A 17,606-nucleotide genomic window follows, 5' to 3' on the forward strand; every position below is an offset into this window, starting at 1 on the left:
TGGTCACAAATGTGTATGGCAAATATATTAGTGTTTAAGATGCCAAAAATTATGCCTTCTTAGCATCCTTAGGCTTTATCGTGGCAAAGACCTGAACAAATCTTTTCACTTCCAAGAACTGGCATACATTTTCTACAGTTGCAAACAATTATATTCGGCAAAGGCACAGGCAGGACTTGATCGCTAGTTGCAGTAGAAGGCAATGCTATCATTTTTACACTTATGACAGACACAGTTCTGTATGATGTGAGACTTGCCAACTGTAGGCATTAAACATGGGTATACAGTAATGTCAGTAATGCGTAACTAGAGAAAGTCAGGAGTTTTTGACGTATAATAGCAAGCCAGAATTATAATTGCAGGTCCTCCAGATTTTGGTGAACAGCACTAAAGCAGCAGCATAGTGCAATTTAGAAGAGCAGTGGGAAAACTTTGTCCTCCAGAGACCTTGAACTTCAGCACCCAGAAATTTCAGTCTGCCTGGTAAAAAATTATAGAAATTGCAGTCCAAAACATTACCAAAGGTTCCCCGGCCACGTCTTATTTATTTATTTATTTAAAACGTTTATATTCTGCCATTCTCACCCCAAAAGGGTTATATTTATTGTTAGTTCCAATATTGGGAGAAAGGAGGGATAAAAATAAAATAAAGTAAATACAGTAGAGTCTCGCTTATCCAACATTCTGTATTATCCAACGCAGTCTGCCTTTTAGCAGTCAATGTTTTTGTAGTCAGTGTTTTCAATACATTGTGATATTTTAGTGCTAAATTCGTAAATACAATAATTACTACATAACATTACCGTGTATTAAATTGCTTTTTCTGTCGATTTGTTATAAAACATGATGTTTTGGTGCTTAATTTGTAAAATCGTAATGTAATTTGATGTTTAATAGGCTTTCCCTTAATCCTTCCTTATTATCCAACATTTTTGCTTATCTAACATTCTGCCAGCCCGTTTATGTTGGATTAGTGAGACTCTACTGTAAATAGGATGGGTGCCCAGCTACCATAGAAGGCTAGACACAAATGGCAAGCAATGGCCAGAAAACATTTGGGGCCGGTACAGGCAACAGGCAAAGAATAACCTCCTGTCTTGTTGGTTATGTTGCACAGCATGACTAAATAAACAGAACCATCAAACTGAATCAACAGAGTGACTAGTGTTCAGAAGGAACGCTTTGAAGAAAAGAGGAGGGTTCCTGTGGGTTTCCAACTTATGGTGACCCTAAGACAATCCTATCACAAGGGTTTCTGGGGCTGAGAGTAAGCAACTCACCAATGGTGGGCTTCCATGGCAAATTGAGGAATGGAGTCATGGTCTCCAAAGTCTTAACGCAACTTTCAATCCACCACACTGGCTCTACCTCCAGCTTTTCCAAATCTATTAGAGAAAGTGGTGGGTGGCTGTACTAACAGGACTTGGCACATCACTTTGACAGATGGGTGCCCTGCCAGGATGCTGACAAGCTTTTTTTGTCACAGCCACCTTCTGCATCTCCAACATAATAGTTCCGGAGCTCCTTAAGGGGACAGGTCTGCTTTAGGGCTATATTGGCTGGGGATACTGGGAATTGCAGTTGAACACAATCAGCAAAATTAAGAGTGCAAATAGACTGTAGAATTAATGCAGTTTGACACCATTTCAATTGCTATGGTTCAGCGCTAAGAGACCATGAGAGTTATATGTTTTATAAGGTCTTTTTCAACCATTTTTGCTAGAGAAGTGTGTTTCACCAAACTATACCTCCCAGGATTCCATGGTACTGATGCATGGCAGTTAAAGTGGTGACAAACTGCAGTAATTCTATAGTGTAGATCAGGCATGATCAAACTTTGGCCTTCCAGGTGTTTTGGACTTCCTAACAGCTGGTGGAAGTTGAAGTCCAAAACACCTGGAGGGCTGAAGTTGGCCCATGCCTGGCGTAAATGCACCCTGACCGATGGAAAATGGCTTTTTTGTTTGTTTGTTTGTTTGTGATAGCCAAACTCACTCCAGTATACTAGTTAAGGAGGTCCTCAAGAAACATTTGATTTAGGATCCTGTTGGCTGGGGATGCTGGGAGTTGCAGTCAAACACATTCTGCAAAACTAAATCTTGGCAAACCGAACATGTTAGTGGGGCAAAAGAAGAAATGAAGAATGCTGGGACTTAGTAGTGCAAGATGGAGAAGGAAAGGCTGGGGATACTGGGAGCTGCAGTCGAAGATATTCAGTCGAACTAAGGATGCATCTACTTTGCAATAATTAATGCCATTTGATACCACTTGGATGGCCATGGCTCAATAGTGTGGATACCTGGGAATTGTAGTTTGGTGATGCACCAGCCCTTTTGTGCAAAAAAGGCAGCCAAGCTTTGAAGCTGCAAGACTATTCAATGCTAATCAAGGTTGTCAATTGCAATATTCACACTTGCCTCCAACAGACAAGAGTTCACCCTGGACCTTCCATAGATATAGAAACCCCACTTGCCTCGTTTCCAACAGACCTCACAACCTCTGAGGATGCCTGCTATTGATGTGGGCGAAACGTCAGGAGAGAATGCTTCTAGAACATGGCCATACAGCCCAGAAAACTCACAGCAACCCAGCTAAAGAAAGCGCTTGTAAAACGACAACTCCCATGATTCTATAGAGCCAGGCCTTGACTCTTAAACTAATGAAAATGCACCCCAAGTCTTGGCAGACAAAGCAAATGAGTGGGCCGAAAGGGGGGCACGAAGAATGGCTGGAGGGCAACTGGAGCAGTGCAAGGGGGGAAGGGCTGGGCAGACTGGGCGCTGCAGTCGAGCCCATCCCGCCAAACGAAGCAGGGAGAAAGAGGCTGTCTGTGTTCCCACCTTGCCGGTAGTAGAGGCCGGTGACGGTGTTGCCGTAGACCCGCCAGGCCACCTGGATGCCCAGCAGGCTCACCACCAGCCACAGCAGGAGCAGCTGGAAGAGCGCGGCCCGCAAGTCCTGCGCCTCCCAGTCTGACATGAACTCTTGTCCGAGCCAGGTCAGGGCCCGCAGCAAGCGCGTCGGCGCCTCCCACTCCCCGGGACTCCCCGCCGAAGCCTCCTCCGCTGCCGCCGCCATCGGGCCTCCTCCCGGCCCTGCAATGGAGACGCGCTACGCCACAAGCCGAGCAAAGAGAAACTGCCACCGCCGGCGCCGCACTGCGCAGGCGCAAGCCGAGAGCGCGTGAAGCCTCCGCCCCGCTTTGCCGTCACCGTTGGCCTCGCGCGTCGGGTTTAAACGTCAAGGGAGTCCCGAGGCAGAAATGACAGACAGTTGGGCCCTGAGAAGGAATCACTATCCGGGAACACCCAAACGCCCCAGGGCTCACCTATTAGGGACGAGTGTCCTCCAGATAGCCTCACTACAATAGATCTATACATAAATATCCACATAATAATAAAAGTGAAAATAGTCATGGTTTGCAAAGATACTATATGTGTGTTAACTGGAAAATCAAATGCATGAAGCCCATTGGCTGAGTTTGCAAGGACCTGGGAATCAGTTTGCAACTGTTGCTGTCCTGCTGCTGGAGAACCTGTTTGAACAGGTTTCTGTGTGTGTGTGTGTGAGAGAGAGTGTACTGAGTACTGGCTGGAAAGAAGATGGCTCTGTACTCAGAGAAGCCTGACTATTTCTGAGGCCTTGTTCGCTGCTGATCTTCACTGAAGCAGATTTATGGACTAAGAAAGGACTGCTTATGACTGCTGATTTCTGTAAGCAATCAGAGGGACTATTGCAAATACCATTGTTGATCTCTTGGACTTAGTAAAAGTTCCTGTGTTATTTGTTCTGCAAAGCTGAGTGGTGTATCATTCTGCAGGGTGACTTTGGGTTCATGGGCACACATAAGAGCTTCTACTTATCATCCACAATCCCCAACAAAAATGTGTATGTATATATATGTGGTTTTCTGTCAACCTAGCAGTTCGAAAACATGCAAATGTGAGTAGATCAATAGGTACCGCTCCGGCGGGAAGGTAACGGCGCTCCATGCAGTCATGCTGGCTACATGACCTTGGAGGTGTCTACGGACAACGCTGGCTCTTCGGCTTAGAAATGGAGATGAGCACCAACCCCCAGAGTCAGACATAACTGGACTTAACGTCAGGGGAAACCTTTACCGTTATATATGTGGTTGGGGTGTCCACTTACACAGACAGGCTCCTGTCTCCACAAATAGCGATAGCTCCCACCACTCAGGAGACACCAATGGGACTGGACAAGGGTGTGTGTCCCTGTTGGTTCTGCTGGACCTCTCAGGGGCCTTTGATACCGTCGACCACGGTATCCTTCTGGGACGTCTTGCAGGTATGGGCTTGGGAGGCACTGTTCTGCATGGCTCTGGTCCTTCCTGGGAGACCGTTCCCAGAAGGTGTTGCTGGGAGACACCTGCTCAGCCACACAGCTGTTGTCCTGTAGGATCCCGCAGGGTTCGATATTGTCTCCCATGTTGTTTAACATCTACATGAAGCCGTTGGGAGAGATCATCCGGAGTTTTGGAGTCGGTGTCATCTGTATGCAGATGACGTCCCACTCTAACACTCCTTTCCACCTGCTACTAAGGAGGCTGTCCAGATACTGAACCGTCCAGGCCCTGAAGTGGTGCTTGGCCGCTGTAACAGTCTGGATGAGGGCAAACAAATTGAAACTGAATCCAAACAAGACGGAGGTCCTCGTGGTCAGTCGTAAGGCCAAACAGGGCATAGGATTATAGCCTGTGTTGGACAGGTTACACTCCCCCTGAAAATGCAGGTTTGCAACTTGGGAGTGATCCTGGATTCACCGTTGAGCCTGGAACCCCAGGTCTCAGCGGTGGCCAGGGGAGCTTTTGCACAACTAAAAACTGTGCACCAACTGCTCTGGTACCTTGGGAAGCCTGACTTGGCCACAGTGGTCCACGCTCTGGTTACATCCCACTACAGTGCGCTCTATGTGGGGCTCCTTCGAAAACAGTTTGGAAGCTTCGGCTGGTCCACTGGGTGGCAACCAGGTTGCTCACCGGAGTGGTGTACAGAGAGCATACCACCCCCCTGCTACGTCAGCTCCACTGGCTGCCAATTTGCTTCCAGGCTCAATACAAAGTGCTAGCTTTAGCCTACACAGTCCTAAATGGTTCCGGCCAAGTCTATCTGTCCGAACGTATCTCCCCCTATGAACCACGTCAGAGTCTAAGATCGTCTTGGGAGCCCCTGCTCTCAGTCCCACCTCCTTCACAAGCAGATTGGTGGGGACGAGAGATAAGACCTTCTCAGTGGTGGCCCCTCAATTGTGGAACTCCCTCCCAAGTGATGTCAAGTCAACCCCCTCCCTCCTGGCTTTCAGAAAGAGAGTTAAAACCTGGCTTTGGGAGCAAGCTTTTGAGAAGTAGTTGTGCAATAAGTTTACCTGAAATCGTGCAATTGACTCTGGATCAGCCTTAGACCTTGCTTTTTGGGTGTTGTGTCATAACATTGGATTGTATTTAAATATGTTTTTATGTATGCTTATTTTAATTTTGATGTAACTTTCTCATGTTTTATGCTGTAGGCACTATGTAGTGACATTTGTAAGCTGCCTTGAGTACCCCCCAGGGGTCGAGGAAGGCGGGATATAATATAGCAAATAAATAAATAAATGGTGCTCCCTCCAATGACATTGCAAGTTATAGTGAGTGCTGTGAATATGTCCAAGAGCCCCGCCAATGTCACCATACTGCCCACCACCCATGTGAAGGCTTTCATTCGGGGACAATTTTATCCTAGATTTTCTGTTTTTCCTCCACAACAGACATCTAGTGTTTCATTATCTCTCCATTGATGTGGAATTTGCATGATCCCGCCCACTGCCTCTCCCTTAATCCTTCCCTACTCTTCTGTGGCACACAGCAAACAGGAATTGATCAGCAACTGAACATACTGAAAGGGTTTGAGGAACTGAGTCAACAGGATGGAAGTTGTAGCTTTCATGCGGGGACAATTTTATCCTAGATTTTCCACAGGCATCCAGTGTTTTTTAGTCTCTCCACAGGTGTGGAATTTGCATGATCCACCCAATGCCTCTCCCATAACCCTTTCCTACTTTTTTCTATGATGCACAGCAAACAGAACAGAAATGATCAGCAACTGAACACACTGGAAGGGTTTGGGAGACTGAATCAACATGATGGAAGTTGTAGTTCAAGACAGAGCACTGTGACCCCCACCACAATGGACCTGGACCAAATTTGGTACACAGAGCCCCCATGACCAAAGAAAAAAACTAAAGAGGTTTGGAGGCAAAATATCTTGATTTATTGGAGTCTTACCTTGCATCCAGAGAGCACTGTGAACCCAAAGAACAATAGATCTGGATCAAACTTGACATGTATACCTGATATGCCCAAATTTGAATACTGATGGGTTTTGGTGGGGAATTGCCCTTGACATTTGGGAGTTGTAGGTACTGGGATTTAAAGTTCACCTGCAATCAAAGAGCATTCTGAACCCCACCAAAGATGGACCTGGACCTAACTTAGCACACAGAACCCATATGATTAACAAAAACTACTGGAGGGTTTTGGGGGGAATTCACCTTGATTTGGGAGAGCTGTAGTTCACCTACATCCAGAGAGCACTGTGAACTTAAATGACAATGCATGCATGCCGGATATGCCTACATTTGGATACTGGAGGGGTTTGGGAGGGATAGATCTTGATTTCTGGGCGTTGTAGTTCACCCACAACCAAAGAAACAGTGAACCCCACTGACAATGGGCCTGGAACAAACTTGGCACACAGAATCACCATGACCAAATGAATATACTGCAGGGTATGGGAGGAACTCACCTTCATTTCTGGGAGTTGTAGTTCACTGACATCCAGAGACATTGTGACCATCGCCGATGATGGATCTGGACCAAACTTGGCACACAGAACCCCCATGACCAACTGAACCTACTGGAGGGAATTGAGAGGTACTGTCCCACCATGGTGGGATCTGTAGTTTATCCTGCAGCCAGGGAGACACTGAACCCCACCAAAAATTCATCTAGACCAGGCATGGGCAAACTTGGGCCCTGCAGGTGTTTTGGACTTTAACTCCCACCATTCCTAACAGGTTCAGGCTCATTCCTTTCCCCCCTCAGCCTCTTAAGCGAAGGAGGGGGAAAAGAAAATGGCCTGAGGCTGTTAGGAATGGTGGGAGTTGAACTTCAAAACGCCTGGAGGGAAGGTCCAACTTTGCCCATGCCAGATCTAGAGAGCAAACTTGCCCAACATTTCAAACTTTAAGTACTGATGGAGTTTCAGGGTGTTAACCTGGCATGATGTGAGTTGTAGTTCACCCACAACTTTATGCATCTTGTAAAAAAAACTTTTTAAAATAACCCTGACAACGCCTGGTACCCAAGCTAATTATAATATATATTTTATGTATTAAATATATAATATATACTTCATATGAGAAATATTAAATATGTTGGGGGGGGATTGTATAAAAATACATTCACTTTTTGGGGTATTTTTCATATTATTGTTATTGTTGCGCCCATCAATTGAGGTTCTAAACTTGCAACCCCCTTTTCTGGAAGCTTTCCCATCTGGTTAAGGAGAATACGAAAAACACAAACTGTTCCTTTAACAAAGAAAAGATTTATGTGTAAAGGTATTTACAATATAGCAGAGTCCTTGGATTTTCAGCTATCTTCACACGATATCAAGTAAACAGAATGTTTGTTGCATCTTTCTTGTGAACACTTCAACAACTCCAACTTTCCTCCAGCAATCCCAAACTCTGACAAACCAGCTCCAGCAACTCCAAATTCCTCCTCAGCAACCAACTTTCAAACAACCTCAAGTAACATGATGTACTTAGTCTCTTTTAGTAGCACTCCATCTCCAACAGGTTACCCCTGGTGGTGTAGTGGATTAAAGCGTTGTGACTTGAAGGTTGGGTTGCTGATCTGAAAGCTGCCAGGTTCGAATCCCACCCGGGGAGAGCGTAGATGAGCTCCCTCTGTCAGCTCCAGCTCCATGCAGGGACATGAGAGAAGACTCCCACAAGGATGATAAAAACATCAAAACATCCGGGTGTCCCCTGGGCAATGTCCTTGCAGACGGCCAATTCTCTCACACCAGAAGCGACTTGCAGTTTCTCAAGTCGCTCCTGTCACACACAAAAAATCTCCAACAGGTGGCTTGATTGCTGCTAGCCATACAATGTTTGGTCATGATCCTTACAGTCACTTACCCATTTTCACTTAAGAAATTATATTACACTCTGATAGTTATCTGGAGAACAACTGACAAACTGAAAAGTACCTTATAGTACCTTATAGACCACAGCAATCTGTGTACGATGAACAGGAACAGAATTCAAAACGATCTTTACAGATTAGAAAGATGGACCAAAACTAACAAAATGAAGTTCAACAGCAACAAATGCAAGATACTCCACTTTGCAAGAAAAATGAAATGCAAAGATACAGAATGGGGGACGCCTGGCTCGACAGCAATATGTGTGAGAAAGATCTTGGAGTCCTCATGGACAACAAGTTAAATATGAGCCAGCTAAAAAAGCTAATGGGATTTTGGCCTGCATAAATAGGAGTATAGTGTCTAGACCAGTGGCCCACAAGAACTAAAATATGGTCTGCAGCCTCGCTATTACCACTACAAATAATAACACAGCATAACCAAAAAAGTTTTTTTTCTTGTTGTCTAGTTTGTTTGCCAGAAGGTCATGGGGGACCTTGTCAAAGGCCTTATTGAAATCCAGATATGCTAAATGCCATGAATGTAGCATATCTGGATTTCGGTAAGGCATTTGACAAGGTCTCCCATGACTTTCTGGCAAACAAACTAGTAAACTGTGGGCTAGGCAAAAATACGGTTAGGTGGATCTGTAATTGGCTAAGCGAATGAACCCAAAGGGTGCTCACCAATGCATCTTCTTCATCCTGGAAAGAAGTCACGAGTGGAGTGCCGCAGGGTTCCATCCTGGGCCCAGTTCTGTTCAACATCTTTATTAATGACTTAGATGAAGGGCTAGAAGGCACGATTATCAAGTTTGCAGATGACACCAAATTGGGAGGGATAACTATTACTCCAGAAGACAGGAACAGAATTCAAAACAATCTTAACAGATTGGAGAGATGGGCTGAAACTAACAAAATGAAGTTCAACAGGGACAAATGCAAGATACTCCACTTAGGCAGAAAAAATGAACTGCAAAGATACAGATTGGGGGATGCCTGACTCGACAGCAGTACGTTTGAAAAGGATCTTGGAGTCCTCGGGGACAACAAGTTAAACATGAGCCAACTATGTGATTTGGCGACAAAAAAAAAGCCAATGGGATTTTGGCCTGCATCAATAGGAGTACAGTGTCTAGATCCAGAGAAGATATGCTACCTCTGTATTCCGCTTTGGTGAGACCACACCTGGAATACTGTGTCCAATTTTGGGCATTGCAATTGAAAGATGTTGATAAGTTGGAAAGTGTCCAGGTATTGGAAAGTGTCAATGGTCTGGAGAACAGGCCCTACGAGCAGCCGTTGCAAGAGAAGGCTGAGAGGAGACATGATAGCCATGTATCAATATGTGAGGGGAAGTCATAGGGAGGAGGGAGCAAGCTTGTTTTCTGCTGCCCTGGAGACTAGGAGGCGGAACAACGGCTTCAAACTTCAGGAAAGGAGATTCCACCTGGACATTAGGAAGAACTTCCTCAATGTGAGAGCTGTTTGACAGTGGAACTCTCTCCCCAGGACTGTGGTGGAGGCTCCTTCTTTGGAGGCTTTTAAGAAGAGGCTTAACAGAGGCAACTCCGGTTGCTCCTAACACGGAAAAAAAACAAACAAACCAGAGGCTGGAAGACCATCTGTCAGGGGTGCTTTGAATGCAATTTTCCTGCTTCATGGCAGGGGATTGGACTGGATGGCCCAGGAGGTCTCTTCCAACTCTATGATTCTACATAGTGTGAAGCCTTAGGTTTGCATCTACACTACTGTAGAACGAATGAAGTCTGACCCCACTTGAACCGCCATGGCTCACTACTATGGAAATAGTGGGAGTTGTAGTTTTACAAGGTCTCTAGCCTTCTCTGCCCAAGAGGGCTGATGCCTCATCAAGCTACAGCTCCCAGGATTCCACAGTATTGAGCCATTTCCGTGAAAGTGGTGTGGAACTACATTTGTTCTACAGTGCAGACATGCCCTGTCCCCCAGAGTCTACATCAGGCATGGGCAAACTTGGGCCCTCCAGGTGTTCTGGACTTCAACTCCCACCATCCCTAACAGCTTCAGGCCCCTTCTTTGTCTCCCTTAGCCGCTGCTGAGCAAAGGAAGGGGCCTGAGCCTGTGAGGAATGGTGGGAGCTGGAGTCTAAAACACCTGGAGGGCCCAAGTTTGCCTATGCCTAGTCTACGCAGCCATTAAAAAGGGGGAGAAGCCACCGCGCATTTCCCCTCTAGGGCTGAGATCGAGCCAAGAACTGGAGCTCTCCAAACCAAAATTATTCAACGTGTCTGCGAAAGGATCGTTTCTTGGTCCGTTCTCCTGAATTCCCGGAACAGCGGCGGCTTTTCAGTTTCACTTTCGTTCGGCTTTTAGGAACTCGAGGCTGCCTACGCTGCAGTCCCTTCACGCTGAAAAGAGGCTAAGGACGGAAGCTCTTGTGGGATCCCTGAGTTCAGGTGAGATCTCTCTCTCTCTCCCCCCCCCCCCCCCCCACAAGAAAATAGCAGTGCAAAGGGGAGGTCGCAGCCTGCTTTCTCGACGTGTTCCTCTGTCCTCTTGTGTTTTCAGACTTGCAAGATAGCGTTCAGAACCTGACTGGCCGTTGGCTCTCTTTAGTGCTAAACTGCTTCCATCCTAACCCATAACTTAACCTCTTGAATTTCCGAACTTCCAGGGCAGCAGTGCTTTCCAAACTCAGATCTTCCAGGACTGCTTCTACACTGTAGAATTAATGCGGTTTAACACCACGTTGTCTGCCATGATTCAATGCTATGGAATCCCAGCGTTTGTAGCTTGGTGGGCCCCAGCGCTCTTGGATAGAAAAGGCTATAGACCAGGCATGGGCAAACTCTGGCCCTCCAAGTGTTTTGGACTTCAACTCCCAGAAATCCCAGCCAGTTTACTAGCAGTTAGGAATTGTGGGATTTGAAGTCCAAAACATCTGGAGGACCACGTTTGCCAATGCCTGGTGCAGATGCACCCCATGTGTTCTGAACTTCAGCTTCCAGATTCCCTGATCATTGGGCAAGGCAGGTGAGGCTGAATGACTAGGTCACTGTTCTAGGACCATTATCCTCATGAGTCAGGTTTGAATGCTAAACTGAAGGGTGGGTTGTCAGTAGCAGTGGATAGGAGTGGATTCGGAATTTAAGCTGCAGTCAGTATCAAAGTGTCCTTTTAAATGGGTTGTGTGGTTTCCGAGCTGTATGCCCTGTTAGAATCATAGAATCATAGAGGTGGAAGAGACCTCATGGGCCATCTAGTCCAACCCCCTGCCAAGAAACAGGAAAATCACATTCAACACACACCCGACAGATGGCCATCCAGTCTCTGCTTAAAAGCCTCCAAAGAAGGAGCCTCCACCACATGTTCTAGTAGCATTTTCTAACAAAGCATTTTCTTACAAACTCTGGCATCTTCAGAGGATTCTCCGAGGATGCCAGCCACAGATGCAGGCGAAAACATCAGGAGAAAATGCTGCTAGAACACAGCCATATAGCCCGGAAACCAAACAATACCCCAGCGATTCTGGTCATGAATGTTGGGAATAGCAACCTTCTACAAGCCTCTTATATTAGTTATTTATTATGTATATAATTGTGATTGCTTGCTATATTGTATATATATGATTTAGTATGCAGTTCCCTTAACTCTATGTTGTTTGAGGTTGTGGGAGGGACTACAGACCATGTGACCAGATCTGGGACTATTCAGACTGAGACTCCATTTTAGAAATCAGTAGAGTTTAGAGTTTGCATTAGAAGCTGTATAGTTTAGAAGTCAGTCAGTACAGTATGTAATGGTCAGTGTTAGTGTAAGGTCAGCGTACATAGCCTGCAGAAGAGAAGGCTGAGAGGAGACATGATGGCGATGTATAAATGTGTGAGGGGAAGTCATAGGGAAGAGAAAACAAGCTTGTTTTCTGCTGCCCTGGAAACTAGGTCTCTGGGGGAGAAGAGCGGTATATAAAACAAACAAACAAACAAACAAATAAATAACAATTGCTTCAAACTTCAAGAAAGTTGATTTCACCTGAACATTAGGAAGAACTTCCTAACTGTGAGAGCTGTTCAGCAGTGGAACTCTCTACCCTGGAGTGTGGTGGAGGCTCCTTCTTTGGAGGCTTTTAAACAGAAGTTGGGTGGCCATCTGTTGAGGGTGCTTTGAATGCAGTTTTCCTGCTTCTTGGCAGGGGCTTGGACTGGATGGCCCAAGAGGTCTCTTCCAACTCTATGGTTCTATGATTCTATGCTCCAGTGAGAAGTCAGCCTGTAGTGAGTCAATTTATTTATTTACAACATTTTTACCCTGCCTTTCTCACCCAAGGGGACTCAAGGCGGCTTACAATAATTGGCAAAATTCAATACCCAAAAGCAAAAACAATAAAATCATACAACACAGTTAAATCAACTAAATGCTTGGTAAAATGTTCATTAATGCATTAAACCGAGGAGAGTTTTAATCTGTATGCAACAAAGAGACTAAAACAGAATGCTTTAGAGAAATTACTGTTTAAACCAGTGGTTCCCAAACTTATTTGCCTACTGCCCCCTTTCCAGAAAAAATATTACTCAGCGCCCCCTGGAAATTAATTTTTTAATTTTTTTTAATAGCCATTAAACAGAAAGATATATGTATTAATGTTTCTACCTTTTTCGTAAAATATAATAAAGAAAGGTGTAAATTAGAAACATTGAAGTTTGAAATTATGAAACTATTTTTTGAACTCAGAATAGAAAGGTAATACAAAAAGTGCACCTGTGGCCATCACCGCCCCCCCTGGATCGCTGCAGCGCCCACCAGGAGGTGGTAGCGCCCACTTTGGGCATCACTGGTTTAAACTATCAATCAATAAGAAATGAACTTGTATGCTGAATACATGAAATTTGTAAGTAAATCAACTATGTTACTTTTAACGAAGACTACTTATTTTTGGTCTCTTGAGAACATGATATAAATCCAGTATATTTTATGGGAGAGTAGATGTTTTTTAGTCAACTGAAATAACATTTCTGAAGATCTGCTGTATATTTTGTGCATTGGCATATCTTTGTTCCTAACAGTTCAGAGAGATAACCAGGTATATCAGTCTAACAACTGAGAAGCCTACTTTGCATTGAATGAATACTAGTGGATATTACCACTAAGGAGAAGATTCACTCAAATGAGTATTTGACTCTTCTTAGGAGGATCATACTTTACCAAAGGTTATGATTATTCCAAATAGTGTGAATGCTAATTGATCTCCAAAAGGGTCAAGCTTCCAAAAGGCTATGGAGATTCCTAGTTTTTCAAAAGGTTATGATTTCTAAAAGGTCATGCTTTTCCAAAAGTGAAAGCCTTTGATAATGCATTGTCCTTTTAACTCTTCTCTTTTTGATGGGCAGGACGAGAATGAATGCTTCTGAGAGCCTTCCTGAGATCGACGAGGGACTATACTCTCGACAACTGTGAGTCTTGCGTAAGATGAGGTGTAAGCAGGAGACATTCAGCTTGAGCTCAAAAACCATGTTGTCTGGAATTGGTCAATAGTTTAATGGCCCAGATTCAGTAACAAATGCAGTGAACAATCCATAGGTTGAAGTGGCACCCAAGTCTAGTGTGGTGTGGTGATTGACCAGAGTTTGGAACCCCCTCTCGGTCATGGAATGCCAGAGTATGTCACACTCTCTCAGCCTAAGAGGAAGACATTGGCAATTATCATTGGAATAAATCTTGCCAAGCAAAACTTGTGATAGTTTCACTTTAATGTCACCATAAGTTAGAAACAACTCGAAGGCACTCTACATGAACACTAAGGTATAAGATGGTGCTGGCTGAAATAGGGTGAGAGCTGGGATTATTGGTTGGCAGGGAAACCACAAGGAAGTTTGAAAAGATCTGCTTTCAAAGGTGGCAGGTAAAGGAGTGTCACTGCACAGGCTTTAATGGAAAGGGGTGCCTTTCTCTAGGTACATGCTGGGCCGTGAGGCCATGCAGAAGATGGCTCAAAAAGCTGTGCTGGTCTCTGGGATGCAGGGCCTCGGAGTGGAGATTGCCAAGAACGTGATCCTTGCAGGCGTGAAATCTGTTACTGTCCATGACCAGAACAAGGCCCAGTGGAGTGACCTCTCTTCACAGGTATGCTTTTCAGATGCTTTTAAAATAACCCTAAATGACAAAGATGGTTAAGGTCAAGCTGAGTGGACACTAGGCCATTAAAGCTGTCTTAATTAAAACTTTTCCTAGCTGAGAGGTATTGGAAATGTGGACTATTTCACTCTGGCTTGGTGTTGCCTATGGTTTTGACTGCTGTCAGTTAAATGGTGTGTCTACTCTGTTTTAGCCCAAAATTTCAAGATATAATAGAAAAGTTTATTTTATACAATCCCTTAAAATTTGTTTCATGTCACGTTGCATGCTAAACAGACCCAACCCAGCAGTTTTCTGGGGAAAAAAAAGCCAAACTTTGTCGATTCATCCAAACTTACCTGAAAATGTCCAGGATGTCAGTCTAAGTGTAAATATAACATTTAGTCAAACTTGATTTTAAACATGCATTCTAAAGCATATTCCTGCTCCAGAAAACCGAGTGTTTGATTAGAAACTACCCCAAAAATCGATGGATGAGATCTAAAATCTTAATAACGTCTTCATTTTGATCCCATTTAGTACAGTAATTCCAAACCCAGTGATTCTGTGATCAACCATATGGATTTGTGTAACATAACGGACACTTGAAATAATAATGTAAATACAGATGCTAGAAGCATGGCCTCTGAATTTTCTAAATGGATATCTGCGGACTAATGAAGATGCCCCAAGATTATGTCCAAGATGTTCATATATATTGTATTCATCTAATTCCCATAACTTCCTTTTAGAATTCCTTACCCAACATTCCCTTATGGTAACTCGGGCTTTTGAGAAACTGCAAGTTGCTTCTGGTGTGAGGGCTAGGAATACAAGTAATTTTTAAAAAGGTTTGTTGTTCGGAAGGTTGTTCTGAAATCTACACAGTAAATATGCACCAGTCACTTTTTGGTGCCACATCCCAATTAAATCATAAATCATCTGAACACTAAACAATTACAGTTGAGTAATTTGTGGGGAGTTAAACTGCTTTCATGGTTTATTGTGAGATTTAAATATACTGTTGTTGCACAATTTGGGAAGTCCCATGAGTTAATTGTCACAATCATTAAAACCAATTGAAAGAAGTTCTGTCTTTTTACTCTCTGTGTTTCATAACAAGTCGCTTTGAATTCATGTTAAAAGCCATTTAATACCATGGCGCTTGATTTCTTCAGTCTTTCTAGCTGCAAGGAATATTTTTACAACATTCTTGATCTGTGCTAAAAATACAAAAATGTGTGGTGGTCCTCAAACTGAATCCATTAATGTGTTAAATGAGCATTTCTTGCATAATTTTATTTTTATTTATTTATGACATTTGTATCCTGCCTTTCTGCTTCAAGTGGAAGAGACAGCTAATCTTAATAAAACCCAGTTTTGTTATAGTGCTCTTCTCCCTGCTGTTTTTTTACGCTGTTTTGTTGAGCAATGTGAACTTGTTTTAATATAAAAAGATATAAAGGAATCCAGTGGCACCTTTGAGATTAACTGGGGAAATAAAAATTCTTAATGCACCACCTGCACCCATTCCTTGAGATGTCAGACTTAGCTACATTGACACATTATTATTATTATTACTATTAGTATTCTGACACAAAAACACAGTATGACAAAACAAACGAGATGTATATGCTGGATTTTGCATCACAAAATCACAAGTCATTATTATTATTATTATTATTATTATTATTATTATTATTATTATTATGTTTATACCCACTTTTTCTCTCCATAATGAGACTCAAAGTGACTTACCCATGGCTTGATTACATCCCATTTGGAGTATTGTAACACACTCTACATGGTGCTGCTTTTGGAAACAGTTCAGAAACATCAGCGGATCCAAAATGCTATGGGCAGATTGCCAACAGCAACCAGTTATAGGGAACATATAACCTCCTTGTTAAAACAGCTTCAGTAACTACCAGCTTCAGTGGCTAACAATTACCTATATCTATAAAACTCAGTATGTTTAGGTCCACTCTGAGCAAGAGTACTATAGTGGTTCAAGTGCTGGACTACAGTTCTAGAGTCTAGAGTTTGAATTATTGCCTGACTATGAAAACCCATTGGCCCCTAGATAATATTTTTTTTCACTCTTTGCTTTGCTGTGTTTCTTTGCAGTTCTATCTATCGGAGGGTGATGTGGGCCAAAATCGAGCCATGGTTTCCCAGCGCCATCTTGACAAATTAAACAGCCACGTCTCTGTGATAGCCCACACCGAAAGGCTGTCTGAGAGCTTCTTGTCTACTTTCCAGGTAGAGACATATAGCTGTGTGTCTCCTGCCACAGAAGTGGGAGAGGAAGTAATTCCAATGAGGACAGAAACAAGCCACTGCACTGGCTATAGATGCAAGGTCTAATTCATGGATGGAAACGTGTATCCCATGGGTCATATGGGGTTACCCAAGATGTGTTTTTGTTACCTTTTAAGCCTCTGTGAACCCCCTCCCCATTTGTAGTTGTGTATTTCTTTTTATGTTCCTCGGTTCATTTTCAGGCAATTTGTTTCACAAACACAGTGGTTTAACTTACTCCTAATGAGCTTCCAACACTCTAAACATAATGAAAAAAATGCCAGAACTTAACATACAAATGCCATAAAATAACCACTGGAAGTGACATTACATCACATTAATCTAGGGAGTTTGGAGGTGAAAATTGCTCTTTGCCCCACATATCCATAATTGAATTCGTATCTGTTCTTTTTTAAATAGTGGTAAGACAACAAGTCAATGTCTTATTCTTCCCACTGATAGTAATGTGCTGGCAAATTACCTTCATGAGCTTGTAAGTGTTTTGCCTGACTTGAAACACTAGGAGGAGATCTTGTCCCTTCTGAGTAATTCCGCCTTTGGTGGATCGCTGTGCTGTGCTGCAAGATCTGCCCTTGTCTGACACTGAGTCAGACAAGGGCAGATCGTGAAGCATTCTGAGCTTGGAAAAATTGCTTTTTTGGATTAAAGTTCCTAAAAAATTTTGACCAATCTTTTAGTCATGCATGCTTGGTGACTGAAGGAGAGAAGTCAGATACTGGAGAGCACCCAAAAACAATTGTAAGATAAAAGTGCCTCATAAATGGTCTTTATGGTTTGTTTGGCCTTCTGCAAGGACAATATGTGATCTAACAGCAGGATTTTCTGGAGTCGAAATTCTCATTCTATTTGTTTAATTGGACAAAGAAAAAGAAAAAAGAAAACCAGTCTCAAGATTTTTAAAAAATAATTTAAAAATCTGAGACAGATTTTCTATGTTTTTTTCAGTTTAGTAAATAAAATGAGATTTTCATTCCAGGAATCT

At 43.4% G+C, this 17,606-nt stretch overlaps 2 protein-coding genes across 4 annotated transcripts in view; one reads left to right on the forward strand and one right to left on the reverse strand.

Annotated features, from left to right (window-relative positions):
• Nucleotides 1-3,171, reverse strand: part of tcta (T cell leukemia translocation altered) — a 9,955-nt gene extending 6,784 nt beyond the window's left edge. The window contains exon 1 of the mRNA XM_003217600.4: nucleotides 2,841-3,171. Coding sequence (XP_003217648.2) covers nucleotides 2,841-3,078 — 238 coding nt within the window. The 5' untranslated portion in view covers nucleotides 3,079-3,171. The remainder of the gene's footprint in view (nucleotides 1-2,840) is intronic.
• A 7,303-nt stretch (nucleotides 3,172-10,474) lies between these two features.
• Nucleotides 10,475-17,606, forward strand: part of uba7 (ubiquitin like modifier activating enzyme 7) — a 71,033-nt gene continuing 63,901 nt past the window's right edge. For 2 of the 3 annotated variants that reach the window (XM_062970119.1, XM_062970120.1), the window contains exons 1-4: nucleotides 10,476-10,647; nucleotides 13,579-13,641; nucleotides 14,143-14,311; nucleotides 16,430-16,564. In XM_062970119.1, the coding sequence (XP_062826189.1) occupies nucleotides 13,586-13,641; nucleotides 14,143-14,311; nucleotides 16,430-16,564 (360 nt within the window). In that variant the 5' untranslated portion in view covers nucleotides 10,476-10,647; nucleotides 13,579-13,585. Of the gene's footprint in view, nucleotides 10,648-13,578; nucleotides 13,642-14,142; nucleotides 14,312-16,429; nucleotides 16,565-17,606 lie in introns of all 3 variants that reach the window. The other variant, XM_062970121.1, reaches the window with a different exon arrangement.

This window comes from Anolis carolinensis, chromosome 2 (genome assembly GCF_035594765.1).
Source record: "Anolis carolinensis isolate JA03-04 chromosome 2, rAnoCar3.1.pri, whole genome shotgun sequence".
NCBI classification, from domain to species: Eukaryota; Metazoa; Chordata; class Lepidosauria; order Squamata; family Dactyloidae; genus Anolis; species Anolis carolinensis.